This window comes from Oncorhynchus nerka, linkage group LG16 (genome assembly GCF_034236695.1).
Source record: "Oncorhynchus nerka isolate Pitt River linkage group LG16, Oner_Uvic_2.0, whole genome shotgun sequence".
In the NCBI taxonomy this organism is placed as follows: domain Eukaryota; kingdom Metazoa; phylum Chordata; class Actinopteri; order Salmoniformes; family Salmonidae; genus Oncorhynchus; species Oncorhynchus nerka.
Genome location: NC_088411.1, coordinates 24,753,131 through 24,768,627, shown reverse-complemented (window position 1 = coordinate 24,768,627; position 15,497 = coordinate 24,753,131). Strand labels below are relative to the sequence as shown.

At 42.1% G+C, this 15,497-nt stretch overlaps 1 protein-coding gene across 1 annotated transcript in view; it reads left to right on the top strand.

Moving 5' to 3' along the window:
- tanc2b (tetratricopeptide repeat, ankyrin repeat and coiled-coil containing 2b) overlaps positions 1 to 15,497 on the top strand; it is a 264,706-nt gene that overhangs the window by 235,760 nt on the left and 13,449 nt on the right. Inside the window, exons 17-23 of the mRNA XM_029685202.2 lie at positions 128 to 295; positions 509 to 669; positions 932 to 1,040; positions 1,160 to 1,282; positions 8,722 to 8,958; positions 9,090 to 9,284; positions 10,076 to 10,169. Coding sequence (XP_029541062.1) covers positions 128 to 295; positions 509 to 669; positions 932 to 1,040; positions 1,160 to 1,282; positions 8,722 to 8,958; positions 9,090 to 9,284; positions 10,076 to 10,169 — 1,087 coding nt within the window. The remainder of the gene's footprint in view (positions 1 to 127; positions 296 to 508; positions 670 to 931; positions 1,041 to 1,159; positions 1,283 to 8,721; positions 8,959 to 9,089; positions 9,285 to 10,075; positions 10,170 to 15,497) is intronic.

Sequence of the window (15,497 nt, the reverse complement as noted above, 5' to 3'; positions counted from 1 at the left end):
CCATTTACATGTTTTATACAGAACATTGTATTGCACTCCCTATCTAAGAAATATGCTATAATAATGATTGACTGACTGATTGATTTATTTGTTGATAGAAAATATCTGATTGATTCATTGATCCCAGGTGGTGCCCGTCAACCTGGCAGAGGTGTACCTGCTGCAGTGCAACATGCGTTTCCCTACCCAGTCGTCCTTCGAACGGGCCCTCCCCCTACTCAACGTGGCCGTGGCATCCCTCCACCCCCTCACTGACGAACAGATCTACCAGGCTATCAATGCCGGCTCCCTGCAGGCAAATACACTTATTGCACTGACGGGGAACCGTTTGCATTTCCCATAGGAAAACATGTCACACTTAGCCACCATGCGAACACTACCTGGGCATGTGCAGTTGTATACCGGATAGCAACGATAGTGCCCGTGAAAAAGAACAGCCTTAGCAAAGCTACTGGGCATGTGCACAGCTAAGAAGCTAAGTTTCTTGGTTTCACCCTCTTTGCTGCAGGGTACGCTGGACTGGGAGGACTTCACACAGCGCGTAGACAACCTAGCCATGTTCCTGGTCAAGAGGAGGGACGGGACAAGGATGTTTGTTCACCCATCCTTCAGGGAGTGGCTGATCTGGAGGGAGGAGGGGGAGAAAACCAAGTTCTTGTGTGACCCCAGGTCAGTGGGTGGATGGGTCTCCTGGTGTGTAGGGGGTGGGTACTATATGAGAGACTGATGTAGTCTTGGATAGAGTTACAAAAAATTCCCCAAATTCCTAGCTTTTCCAGAAATCACGGTTAGACGTTTCCTATAATCATTAGGGAATTAACAGGAATAAGCATGTTCAACTAACTGTCAACAACATTACATCTAACTATCTACTAACCCTAACTATTTGTGCAGAATCTCATGGTTTATGTTCCTCCCTGTCTCCCTGTAGGAGTGGCCACACCCTGCTAGCCTTCTGGTTCTCTCGCCAGGAGACCAAGCTGAACCGACAGCAGACCATTGAACTGGGACACCACATCCTCAAAGCACACATCTTCAAGGTTCACCTAACCACAATGCCTACAGACACGCACACAGACTCACACACACACACACACACTTTCGTATGCACACAGCACAACTCAAAGCAGTGACAGCTCAAATTATGTCTATATTTCAGGGCCTAAGCAAGAAGGTTGGGGTTTCCTCGTCCATCCTCCAGGGGCTGTGGGTTTCCTACAGCACAGAGGGCCTGTCCACAGCTCTGTCCTCACTTAGAAACCTGTACACTCCTAACATCAAGGTACTGCTTCAACCTCTACACTCTTAACATCAGGGTAACTTACTGCTTTTCCTTCTTAACTCTTAACATCAATGTAACTTACTGCTTTACCTTCTTAACTCTTAACATCAATGTAACTTACTGCTTTACCTTCTTAACTCTTAACATCAGGGTAATTACTGCTTTTCCTTCTTAACTCTTAACATCAGGGTAACTAATGCTTTTCCCTTTAACTCTTAACATCAATGTAACTTACTGCTTTTCCTTCTTAACTCTTAACATCAATGTAACTTACTGCTTTTCCTTCTTAACATCAATTTAACTTACTGCCTTTCCCTTTTCTAATTTTTTATTTATTTATTTATTTATTTATTACCCTTTTTTTCTCCCCAATTTCATGGTATCCAATTGTTTTTAGTAGCTACTATCTTGTCTCATCGCTACAACTCCCGTGAAAGTTGAAAGTCATGCGTCCTCCGATACACAACCCAACCAAGCCGCACTGCTTCTTAACACAGCTCGCATCCAACCCGGAAGCCAGCCGCACCAATGTGTCGGAGGAAACACCGTGCACCTGGCAACCTTGGTTAGCGTGCACTGCGCCCGGCCTGCCACAGGAGTCGCTGGTGCGCGATGAGACAAGGACCTCCCTACCGGCCAAGCCCTCCCTAACCCAGACGGCGCTAGGCCAATTGTGCGTCGCCCCACGGGCCTCCCGGCCCGGTTATGACAGAGCCTGTGCTTTTCCCTTTTAACTCTTATCATCAAGGTAACGTACTGCTTTTCAGTGTTGTCTTCAAGACCACCTAAAGCGAGACCGATTCAAGACCGGAGCAAGTCGAGTCCGAGTCTAGACCAAGACTCGAGGGAGGCTGAGACCGAGTCAAGACCTAGACCGGGCGGGGGAAGAGGGGTCAGAGACAGAGTCAAGACCGAGACCAGAAAAATGCGAGTTCAAGATCATAATTGCAATTTTGTCAAATCCCCACCATAATAAGAGTTCAAAATGTCCAGTATTTCTGTGTTCATATTTCAGAACAACATATGGTTTCTTTAGACATTCAGAATAGTGAATAAATGCTGCTGAAGGCAAATAGAGCCACTATACAAATTATTACTAACCCAAACACAGTGGAGCACAATGAGCCTTCTACACCTTCAGAGAAGGGCTAAGGATTTATAAAATAATGATTATAATAATGATCTGATTTAATCTCTTCAGTTTTTGTTGGAAATGAAAGGGTTAACACTGAAGAGAAAAAATATCCTATCAGGAGGGAGATAAATCTAGCTAGCTAAGTCAGCTATTGGCTAAGTCATCAGAAACGAGATAAAGGCATCTGCCATTCAACTGTATTAGGGCAACATTTTGGAGTGATGGTGGAATCAACCAATCACATTTTTACTTAATGGGTGGGACCGATTTTACAAAAACGCATGAAAAAGTCTGCCTTCTTGAAGGCCAATAGCGAGGCCAATAGCGAGCAGTAATTTTCCCACGGTCTAGCTAGCTAGCTTTTGTTGTTGGCTAGTTTTCAGCAGCTGCGGCAGGTGTTATCAAAGAGGATGTTGTTGCTAAATCTTATTAGAATATATTCATATACACACCCAGGAAGAATGACACTTTTCAAAAATGTTCTGACAAGCTACCACTTAGATATGGTCATTTTCACATTTTCATAAATTCTTAGAATGTTTGGGAATTATATATACTAAGGCATTTGTGAAAATTCTATAGCAATGTAGTGTGGGAAAGGAGCCATGCATTTGGACAATGAATAGGCACTGCAGTAAATTAAACCGAATAAAAACATCTGTTTTGTCCAGAACCGGAGTCTACACAGACTGGTGCGCTATAGCCAATCAGAGCTACAGTAGGCTTTTATACAAACAAGCCATAGAACACATTCGCCAAAAGCCACAAAATACACCTGAATGGATTTCTGCAAATATGCAAACACCACTGGAGTCCTCTTACATGTGGGAACGTACAGTCCTATTGATCAAACAACCATGAAAAGGCTCTCTCTCCCTCAGTTATGTACATCAGCAACAACAATATCAACTAATGCTAGCCAGAGCAAGATTAGCTTGCTGACTAGTTGACTGTCAAAATTGCACTGATAAATGATGGGGAATTGTAGCCTCTTCATCCTTCTGCAGCTTGCCTTCCAATGCATGCTTGTCCCAACCAAGCACCCAAGCTAACTGGCTAGCTTGCTACGTCCAGACACAAATGAGAGAACACCTCACTCTGACCATTTTACTTGCCGTAGCTGAGCAGGTTAGACTGTTTACATGTTATCTAGAGCACTTTTTTTGTCTACGTTTGCTGACACCGGTCATATTCAGCAGGTGTTGTGCTTTTGTAAATTCATCAGTTGTTCTGCGCTCTGGCAATTTACATTTACATTTAAGTCATTTAGCAGACGCTCTTATCCAGAGATGAAAGTGCTCTGAAATCGTAGTAGATAGCCAGAGTGAATTTTGCATGCGCAAGAGATATGCTAACTGGATAACATTCGTTGAAGTTCTTGCTATCTAACCAAATGACACCTGCATCTCTAGCTGTGTATAGCCATCGAAAAACGATATGAGGTGAAAAAGTCAATCACTTACCCACTCTTCCAATGGCTTGACATCCTCCTAGCAGCTAGCTAGAGTTAGGCTCTGTGTTTTTAGCATGCTACATACACTACCGTTCAAAAGTTTGGGGTCACTTAGAAATGTCCTTGTTTTTGAAAGAAAATATTATTTTTTCTACATTAAAATCACATCAAATTGATCAGAAATACAATGTAGACATTGTTAATTAATGTTGTAATAGTGAAGAGGCGACTCTGGGATGCTGGCCTTCTAGGCAGACTTGCTCTGTCCAGTGACTGTGTTATTTTGCCCATCTTAATCTTTTATTTTTATTGGCCAGTCTGAGATATGGATTTTTCTTTGCAACTCTGCCTAGAAGGCCAGCATCCCGGAGTTGCCTTTTAACTGTTGACGTTGAGACGGGTGTTTTGCAGGTATTATTTAATGTAGCTGCCAGTTGAGGACTTGTGAGGTGGATATTTATCAGACTAGACACTCTAATGTACTAGTCCTTTTTCTCAGTTGTGCACCGGGGCCTCCCACTCCTCTTTCTATTCTGGTTAGAGACAGTTTGCGCTGTTCTGTGAAGGGAGTAGGACACAGCGTTGTACGAGATCTTCAGTTTCTTGGCAATTTCTCGCATGGAATAGCCTTCATTTCTCAGAGCAAGAATAGACTGATGAGTTTCAGGAGAAAGTTATTTGTTTCTGGTCATTTTGAGTCTGTAATCAAACCCACAAATGCTTATGCTCCAGATACTCAATTAGTCTAAAGAAGGCCAGTTGTAATTGCTTCTTTAATCAGCACAACAGTTTTCAACTGTGCTAACGTAATTGCAAAGGGGGTTTCTAATGATTCTAATGAATGGTTTTTTCAATGGGAAGTAATAGTTGTGCATTTCAATTGGGAAATGCTTAATGGTTGTGTTTTTGTTTTCTTATGATTGGGACCTACTGGCTTATTATGTCTGAGTTTATGGACTGCTTATCCTTTAACATCATTCTGTGTGTGATTGTCTTTGCATCGGCCCTATGCAGTGGTGTAGTGGTGATTTAACATCATTCTGTGTGTGATTGTCTTTCCATCGGCCCTATGTAGAGGTGATTTAACATCATTCTGTGTGTGATTGTCTTTCCATCAGCCCTATGCAGTGGTGTAGTGGTGATTTAACATCATTCTGTGTGTGATTGTCTTTCCATCGGCCCTATGCAGTGGTGTAGTGGTGATTTAACATCATTCTGTGTGTGATTGTCTTTCCATCGGCCCTATGTAGAGGTGATTTAACATCATTCTGTGTGTGATTGTCTTTCCATCGGCCCTATGCAGTGGTGGAGTGGTGATTTAACATCATTCTGTGTGTGATTGTCTTTCCATCGGCCCTATGCAGTGGTGTAGTGGTGATTTAACATCATTCTGTGTGTGATTGTCTTTCCATCGGCCCTATGCATTGGTGTAGTGGTGATTTAACATAATTCTGTGTGTGATTGTCTTTCCATCGGCCCTATGCATTGGTGTAGTGGTGATTTAACATCATTCTGTGTGTGATTGTCTTTCCATCGGCCTTATGTAGTGGTGATTTAACTTCTTGGCGCACCCATACCTTTAGCGGGATCATTTTCGTCAACATCCGCTGAATTGCAGAGCACCAATTTCAAATTAAATTACTAAAAATACACCGTTTAGCTTGTTGTTAATCCACCTGGCGTGTCAGATTTCAAAAAAGCTTTACAGCTAAAGCAAACCAAGCGTTTATGTAAGGACATCTCTCTCAGCAGACAAAGCATTACCAACAGCTAGCAGCAAAGTAGATTGGTCACGAAAGCCAGAAAAGCAATAAAATGAATCGCTTACCTTTGATGATCTTCGGATGTTTGCATTCACGAGACTCCCAGTTACACAATAAATGTTCCTTTTGTTCCATAAAGATAATTTTTATATCCAAAATACCTCCATTTGGTTGGTGCGTTATGTTCAGTAATCCACAGGCTCAAGCGGTCACGACGGGGCAGAAGAAAATTCCAAATAGTATCCGTAAAGTTCGTAGAAACATGTCAAACGTTTTTTATAATCAACCCTCAGGTTGTTTTTACAATAAATAATCGATAATATTTCAACCGGACCGTAGCTTTTTCAATAGGAGAGAGAGAGAAAATGTCTGCTCCAAGCTGTTGCTCATGCAAAACTCTGCTGGCACCCAGCCATCCACTGACGCGAAGTGATTGTTCTCGCTCATTTTTCAGAATAAAAGCCTGAAACTATGTCTAAAGACTGTTTACACCATGTGGAAGCCATAGGGGAAGGAATCTGGTTGCTATCCCTTTAAATGGAGGGAAGGCATGCAATGGAACAGGGAGCTTTCAAAATAAGAGGCACTTCCTAGTTGGATTTTCCTCAGGTTTTTGCCTGCAATATCAGTTCTGTTATACTCAAACACAATATTTTGACCGTTTTGGAAACTTTAGAGTGTTTTCTATTTTAATCTGACAATTATATGCATATTCTATCTTCTGGGCCTGAGAAATAGGCAGTTTAATTTGGGTACGCTTTTCATCCAAACATCAAATACTACCCCCTACACTCAACAGGTTAACATCATTCTGTGTGTGACTGCTGTCTTTCCATCGGCCCTATGCAGTGGTGTAGTGGTGATTTAACATCATTCTGTGTGTGATTGTCTTTCCATCGGCCCTATGCATTGGTGTAGTGGTGATTTAACATCATGCTGTGTGTGATTGTCTTTCCATCGGCCCTATGCAGTGGTGTAGTGGTGATTTAACATCATGCTGTGTGTGATTGTCTTTCCATCGGCCCTATGCAGTGGTGTAGTGGTGATTTAACATCATGCTGTGTGTGATTGTCTTTGCATCGGCCCTATGCAGTGGTGTAGTGGTGATTTAACATCATTCTGTGTGTGATTGTCTTTCCATCGGCCCTATGCATTGGTGTAGTGGTGATTTAACATCATTCTGTGTGTGATTGTCTTTCCATCGGCCCTATGCAGTGGTGATTTAACATCATTCTGTGTGTGATTGTCTTTCCATCGGCCCTATGCAGTGGTGTAGTGGTGATTTAACATCATTCTGTGTGTGATTGTCTTTCCATCGGCCCTATGCATTGGTGTAGTGGTGATTTAACATCATTCTGTGTGTGACTGTCTTTCCATCGGCCCTATGCATTGGTGTAGTGGTGATTTAACATCATGCTGTGTGTGACTGTCTCTCCATCGGCCTTATGTAGTGGTGATTTAACATCATGCTGTGTGTGACTGTCTCTCCATCGGCCCTATGCAGTGGTGATTTAACATCATGCTGTGTGTGATTGTCTTTCCATCGGCCCTATGCAGTGGTGATTTAACATCATGCTGTGTGTGACTGTCTCTCCATCGGCCCTATGCAGTGGTGTAGTGGTGATTTAACATCATTCTGTGTGTGACTGCTGTCTTTCCATCGGCCCTATGCATTGGTGTAGTGGTGATTTAACATCATGCTGTGTGTGATTGTCTTTCCATCGGCCCTATGCAGTGGTGATTTAACATCATTCTGTGTGTGACTGCTGTCTTTCCATCGGCCCTATGCAGTGGTGTAGTGGTGATTTAACATCATGCTGTGTGTGATTGTCTTTCCATCGGCCCTATGCAGTGGTGATTTAACATCATTCTGTGTGTGACTGCTGTCTTTCCATCGGCCCTATGCAGTGGTGTAGTGGTGATTTAACATCATGCTGTGTGTGACTGCTGTCTTTCCATCGGCCCTATGCAGTGGTGTAGTGGTGCTTGGAGAAAAGGGTATACTCTAATTTTCCCCAAAAGTTCCCAAACGACCCGCCCAGCGAAGGAAAGTCACCCTGTGTGGAAAATCCTATGTTTTCCAGTTTTTTTTTATTCGTTTTCCTATAGATTTTTCAGATTTTCACTCTCAAAATCCTACTTAAAATAGAAATAAAATACAAAAATGTGATGGTCTAAGTCCACAACAATGTTTAAACCACATCAATCTGATTGGATGGGCCTGACAGGGCCTGGCTCCCCAGTGGGTTGGCCTTTGTCCACACAGGCACTTCCACGTCTACGCCCCTGATGCAAACAGCGCATGATGACAATTGCATATCACAAATAGCCTACTAACCAACACTTCCGACTAAACTTTTTAAATACCTGATTTGCATACCCATTGTTGTTAACATTTACTGTTAGATATCATAAGTTGAAACGTCTTTCCTACCCTACCGGCTACCGATGTCATTCTTCTGTGAGCTGCTCCATGCCAAAACCAGCTGAGAACTGCACACACTTGCTGCCTGCAGATGATATTCTTCTGAAACTAGATTGTGTGCAGTGCACATGTGAATATATTTCACGTGCTTTGCGATTGTGTAGGCTACATTGTGCATGATTTCTCTATTGTACTACATAAATCGTATACCTTCACTACACTACTTTGATACGCATCAGTATGGATGAAGAAGTCAGTATACACAATGCCCACTGAAAAAAACCTGCGTATAGCCTTCTTGTTTTACAAGAAATGCACTCTCCTACATGAGTGCGCTGGTATTATGGTTGCTGTCTGAGACAGAGTCACGACCGAGTACGAATGTCGGTCTCCAGACCGGACGTGAGTACTACAACACTGCTGCTTTTCCCTCTTAACATCAAGGTACTGCTTTCCATTTGAAAACAAAAGCCTCACACTCATGGTTCCGTAGATACCAGCGTTTGGACAGCTATGCTGCCTTCATCAGGGTTTCAGCTCTCCCTTTGACAGGGGGCCAACCAACTCGCCTGAGGGGCTGTTCCTACTGATAAATTAAACTCTACTTTTGCTACAGTTGTTTTTCTCTGTGTCTAACACTGTGTGAAATCTGTCTGTGTCCAGGTGAGCCGGTTGCTGATGCTCGGTGGTGCCAACGTGAACTACCGTACAGAGGTTTTGAACAACGCCCCGGTGCTGTGTGTGCATGCCCACCTGGGTTACATTGACATGGTGGGGCTGCTGTTGGAATACGGAGCCTCTGTAGACCAGCCCTCAGAGAGCGGTCTCACCCCATTGGGCTACGCTGCCTCTGGGGGACACATGGCTATAGTCAACACACTGTGTCGCAGGAGAGCCAAGGTGAGAGGGGGAAGAGAGGGTGCAGTGTGTGTTTGTAGATTCATCTCTATCTATGGATATGTTCTATGGACGAATGGGGATTGACCATCTTTGTGTGTGAGTGTGAATTATGTGTGTGTGTCCATCAACAGGTGGACCACCTGGATAAGAATGGTCAGTGTGCCGTGGTGCATGCAGCTCTCAGGGGCCACATGGAGATGGTCAAGTTCCTTATCCAGTGGGACTGGGCCATGGGACAACCACAACAGCAGCAGCAAGGAGCCTTCAGCAAGAGCCATGCCATCCAGCAAGCCCTCATCGCTGCAGCTAGCATGGGATACACAGAGGTAGGCCTCCCGCATGGGATACACAGAGGTAGGGTTCCTGCATGGGATACACAGAGGTAGGGCTCCCGCATGGGATACACAGAGGTAGGCCTCCCGCATGGGATACACAGAGGTAGGCCTCCCGCATGGGATACACAGAGGTAGGCCTCCCGCATGGGATACACAGAGGTAGGCCTCCCGCATGGGATACACAGAGGTAGGCCTCCCGCATGGGATACACAGAGGTAGGCCTCCCGCATGGGATACACAGAGGTAGGCCTCCCGCATGGGATACACAGAGGTAGGCCTCCCGCATGGGATACACAGAGGTAGGCCTCCCGCATGGGATACACAGAGGTAGGCCTCCCGCATGGGATACACAGAGGTAGGCCTCCCGCATGGGATACACAGAGGTAGGCCTCCCGCATGGGATACACAGAGGTAGGCCTCCCGCATGGGATACACAGAGGTGGGCCTCCCGCATGGGATACACAGAGGTGGGCCTCCCGCATGGGATACACAGAGGTGGGCCTCCCGCATGGGATACACAGTGGTAGGCCTCCCTGCAAATCTCCTTACCTGGAATATTTTGTTAAATAGATTACTCGGGTATACTGTAGACCCCACTTACCCAGCTGACAGTTTTGTAGAGCTAAGAATATATCTTCGATTTTTTAGTCTGGGTAATTTCCCTGCAGTGTGTGGACTGGACAGCAATTCATTGTTTATCCCTATGCGATCCTACTAGTATTGCATGCCACTCACACTAGTGATATTTTGGGAGGTGTAATATGTATCATTATTTCCACCAGATTGCGTCCTACCTGCTGGACCTGCCAGAGAAGGATGAGGAGGAGGTGGAACGTGCTCAGATTAACAACTTCGACACCCTGTGGGGAGAGACAGGTATGATATGGCCTCTCGTCATGTGCTTTTTAAAAAGGTCTTCAGATACAGTCCGGAGCCTTGTGGAGATTGTTTTCAACCCAGGAAACTATTTTGTTTTAGCCTGTCCATTTTTACAGCGCTGTTTCCTTAGGTGGAATCATTAGGTGTCAGTGGCTTTAGGTTTGACACTTGAATTCTAAACCGATGCTTAGTCTGGGCTAAAGATGAGTTGTAGCGGCCACCACCAAAACGTGGGTGGATGTCATGATTGCTTGCTTAGACATAGGAAGTGATGCTTGCTGTCTTGTTGTACTTGTTAATCACAGGGTTTTAGATCACTACACTTAGATAGAGCATGTTAATAAATTGTCTTAAATCAGACAAGTCATGACAGAGGGTTTTGAGCAGACCCATAGAGTGAGGGCTGCAGTGCGGATATGAAGGAGAGAGATTTGCTCTGCTGTTTCTGCTGCTGCTGCGCCAAACAGACACTGGCTGATGTCAGACAGACAGTGCAGTGGTGTCATTGGAGCACAGACAGACAGGGCAGAGCTCAGAGCTAGTCTTAAAGGGAGAGTGTGTGTGTGTGTGGGGGGTCTGCTCTGGGGTGCTCAACTATGACTATGTGGTTCCCACATGTGGATTGGAAAGATTGAGAAAAATCAAGCTATTACTGTTAGAGCCGATTCTCTCTCGCACTCTCTCTCTATACTAATATGACTCTCTCTCTCTATACTAATATGACTCTCGCTCTCTCTCTCTCTATACTAATATGACTCTCGCTCTCTCTCAATATTAATATGACTCTCTATACTAATATGACTCTTTCTCTCTATACTAATATGACTCTCTCTCTCTCTGTACTAATATGACTCTCACTCTCTCTCTATACTAATATGACACTCTCTCAATACTAATATAACTCCTGCTCTCTCTCTATACTAATATGACTCTCACTCTCTCTCTCTATACTAATATGACTCTCGCTCTCTCTCAATACTAATATGACTCACTCTCTCTCTCAATACTAATATGACTCATTCTCTCTCTCTATACTAATATGACTCTCGCTCTCTCTCTATACTAATATGACTCACTCTCTCTCTCTATACTAATATGACTCTCGCTCTCTCTCTATACTAATATGACTCTCTCTCAATATTAATATGACTCTCTATACTAATATGACTCTTTCTCTCTATACTAATATGACTCTCTCTCTCTCTGTACTAATATGACTCTCACTCTCTCTCTATACTAATATGACTCTCTCTCTCTATACTAATATGACTCTCGCTCTCTCTCTCTCTATACTAATATGACTCTCGCTCTCTCTCTATACTAATATGACTCACTCTCTCTCTCAATACTAATATGACTCACTCTCTCTCTCTCTCTATACTAATATGACTCTCGCTCTCTCTCTATACTAATATGACTCACTCTCTCTCTCTATACTAATATGACTCTCGCTCTCTCTCTATACTAATATGACTCTCTCTCTCAATATTAATATGACTCTCTCTCTCAATATTAATATGACTCTCTCTCTCTATACTAATATGACTCTCTCTCTCTCTCTGTACTAATATGACTCTCACTCTCTCTCTGTACTAATATGACTCTCTCTCTCTCTCTGTACTAATATGACTCTCTCTCTCTCTGTACTAATATGACTCTCTCTCTCTCTCTATACTAATATGACTCTCTCTCTCTCTCTGTACTAATATGACTCTCTCTCTCTCTCTGTACTAATATGACTCTCACTCTCTCTATATACTAATATGACACTCTCTCTCAATACTAATATAACTCCTGCTCTCTCTCTATACTAAGATGACTCTCACTCTCTCTCTCTATAATAATATGACTCTCTCTCTCTCTCTCTCTCTCAATACTATTATGAATCTCTCTCTCTCAATACTAATATGACTCTCGCTCTCTCTCAATACTAATATGACTCTCTCTCTCTCTCTCTCTCTCAATACTATTATGAATCTCTCTCTCTCAATACTAATATGACTCTCTCTCTCTCTCTCAATACTATTATGAATCTCTCTCTCTCAATACTAATATGACTCTCGCTCTCTCTCTCAATACTAATATGACTCTCGCTCTCTCTCTCAATACTATTATGAATCTCTCTCTCTCAATACTATTATGAATCTCTCTCTCTCAATACTAATATGAATCTCTCTCTCTCAATACTATTATGAATCTCTCTCTGTCAATACTAATATGACTCTCGCTCTCTCAATACTAATATGACTCTCTCTCTCTCTCTCAATACTATTATGAATCTCTCTCTCTCAATACTAATATGACTCTCGCTCTCTCAATACTAATATGACTCTCGCTCTCTCTCTATACTAATATGACTCTCGCTCTCTCTCAATACTAATATGACTCTCTCTCTCTCTCTCAATACTAATATGAATCTCTCTCTCTCAATACTAATATGACTCTCTCTCTCTCTCTCAATACTAATATGACTCTCTCTCTCTCTCTCAATACTATTATGAATCTCTCTCTCTCAATACTAATATGACTCTCGCTCTCTCTCTCAATACTAATATGACTCTCGCTCTCTCTCTCAATACTAATATGAATCTCGCTCTCTCTCAATACTAACATGAATCTCGCTCTCTCTCAATACTAATATGACTCTCGCTCTCTCTCTCAATACTAATATGAATCTCGCTCTCTCTCAATACTAACATGAATCTCGCTCTCTCTCAATACTAATATGACTCTCTCTCTCTCTCTCAATACTATTATGAATCTCTCTCTCTCAATACTAATATGACTCTCGCTCTCTCTCTCAATACTAATATGACTCTCGCTCTCTCTCTCAATACTAATATGAATCTCGCTCTCTCTCAATACTAACATGAATCTCGCTCTCTCTCAATACTAATATGACTCTCGCTCTCTCTCTCAATACTAATATGAATCTCGCTCTCTCTCAATACTATTATGAATCTCTCTCTCTCTCAATACTAATATGAATCTCTCTCTCTCTCAATACTAACATGAATCTCGCTCTCTCTCAATACTATTATGAATCTCTCTCTCTCTCAATACTAATATGAATCTCTCTCTCTCTCAATACTAACATGAATCTCGCTCTCTCTCAATACTAACATGAATCTCTCTCTCTCTCAATACTATTATGAATCTCTCTCTCTCTCTCTCTCAATACTATTATGAATCTCTCTCTCTCTCTCTCTCTCTCAATACTATTATGAATCTCTCTCTCTCTCTCTCTCTCTCTCAATACTATTATGTATCTCTCTCTCTCTCTCTCTCTCTCAATACTATTATGAATCTCTCTCTCTCTCTCAATACTATTATGAATCTCTCTCTCTCTCAATACTATTATGAATCTCTCTCTCTCTCAATACTATTATGAATCTCTCTCTCTCTCAATACTATTATGAATCTCTCTCTCTCTCAATACTATTATGAATCTCTCTCTCTCAATACTAACATGAATCTCGCTCTCTCTCAATACTATTATGAATCTTGCTCTCTCTCAATACTAACATGAATCTCGCTCTCTCTCTCAATACTAACATGAATCTCGCTCTCTCTCAATACTATTATGAATCTCTCTCTCTCTCTCTCTCAATACTATTATGAATCTCTCTCTCTCTCAATACTATTATGAATCTCGCTCTCTCTCAATACTATTATGAATCTCTCTCTCTCTCAATACTATTATGAATCTCGCTCTCTCTCAATACTATTATGAATCTCTCTCTCTCAATACTAACATGAATCTCGCTCTCTCTCAATACTATTATGAATCTCTCTCTCTCTCAATACTAACATGAATCTCGCTCTCTCTCAATACTATTATGAATCTTGCTCTCTCTCAATACTAACATGAATCTCGCTCTCTCTCTCAATACTAACATGAATCTCGCTCTCTCTCTCAATACTAATATGAATCTCTCTCTCTCTCTCTCTCAATACTATTATGAATCTCTCTCTCTCTCAATACTATTATGAATCTCGCTCTCTCTCAATACTATTATGAATCTCTCTCTCTCTCAATACTATTATGAATCTCGCTCTCTCTCAATACTATTATGAATCTCTCTCTCTCTCAATACTAACATGAATCTCGCTCTCTCTCAATACTATTATGAATCTTGCTCTCTCTCAATACTAACATGAATCTCGCTCTCTCTCTCAATACTAACATGAATCTCGCTCTCTCTCTCAATACTAATATGAATCTCGCTCTCTCTCTCAATACTAATATGAATCTCGCTCTCTCTCAATACTAATATGACTCTCGCTCTCTCTCTCAATACTAATATGAATCTCGCTCTCTCTCAATACTAACATGACTCTCGCTCTCTCTCAATACTAATATGACTCTCGCTCTCTCTCTCAATACTAATATGAATCTCGCTCTCTCTCAATACTAATATGACTCTCGCTCTCTCTCTCAATACTAACATGAATCTCGCTCTCTCTCAATACTAATATGACTCTCGCTCTCTCTCTCAATACTAATATGAATCTCGCTCTCTCTCAATACTAATATGACTCTCGCTCTCTCTCTCAATACTAATATGAATCTCGCTCTCTCTCAATACTAATATGACTCTCGCTCTCTCTCTCAATACTAATATGACTCTCTCTCTCTCTATACGAATGACCCTCGCTCTCTCTCTATACTAATATGACTCTCACTCTCTCTCTCAATACTAATATGACTCTCGCTCTCTCTCAATACTAATATGACTCTCGCTCTCTTTCTCAATACTAATATGACTCTCGCTCTCTCTCTCTCTATACTAATATGACTCTATCTCTCAATACTAATATGACTCTCTCTCTCTCTCTCTCTCTCTCTCAATACTAATATGACTCAGTCAGTTAAATCCATAGATGTTACTGTCTGTCTGTCTACAGTCTGTCTACCTACCAGTGTCTACTGTCTGTCTGTCTATTCCCACCCTGCACTCTGTCTGCATACTAACAAATGACACACATAATGACTTTAAATCTTATAATGATAAAGTTTTTTTATTTTTTATGGCTGATCCCTGTGTGACCCTTTACTCTCTCTGTCCTGTTGGGAACAATACTTGTATGACTCAATCAGTTAAATGCATAAATGCACACGACTGTCTACCCCCACAACACATGTTCTCTCCTTTCTCTCCTCCCTCTTTCGCTACTTCTCTTGTGTTCATCTGTAGTGAGGTCAGAGTTATAAAACACTGTTTTAATGTCGAACATGTCTCATACCTTTATAGGGGAGTATGTTGCGATATATATATAACACATATAACTCCTATATAACTCCCTGTATGTTGTGTGTTACTC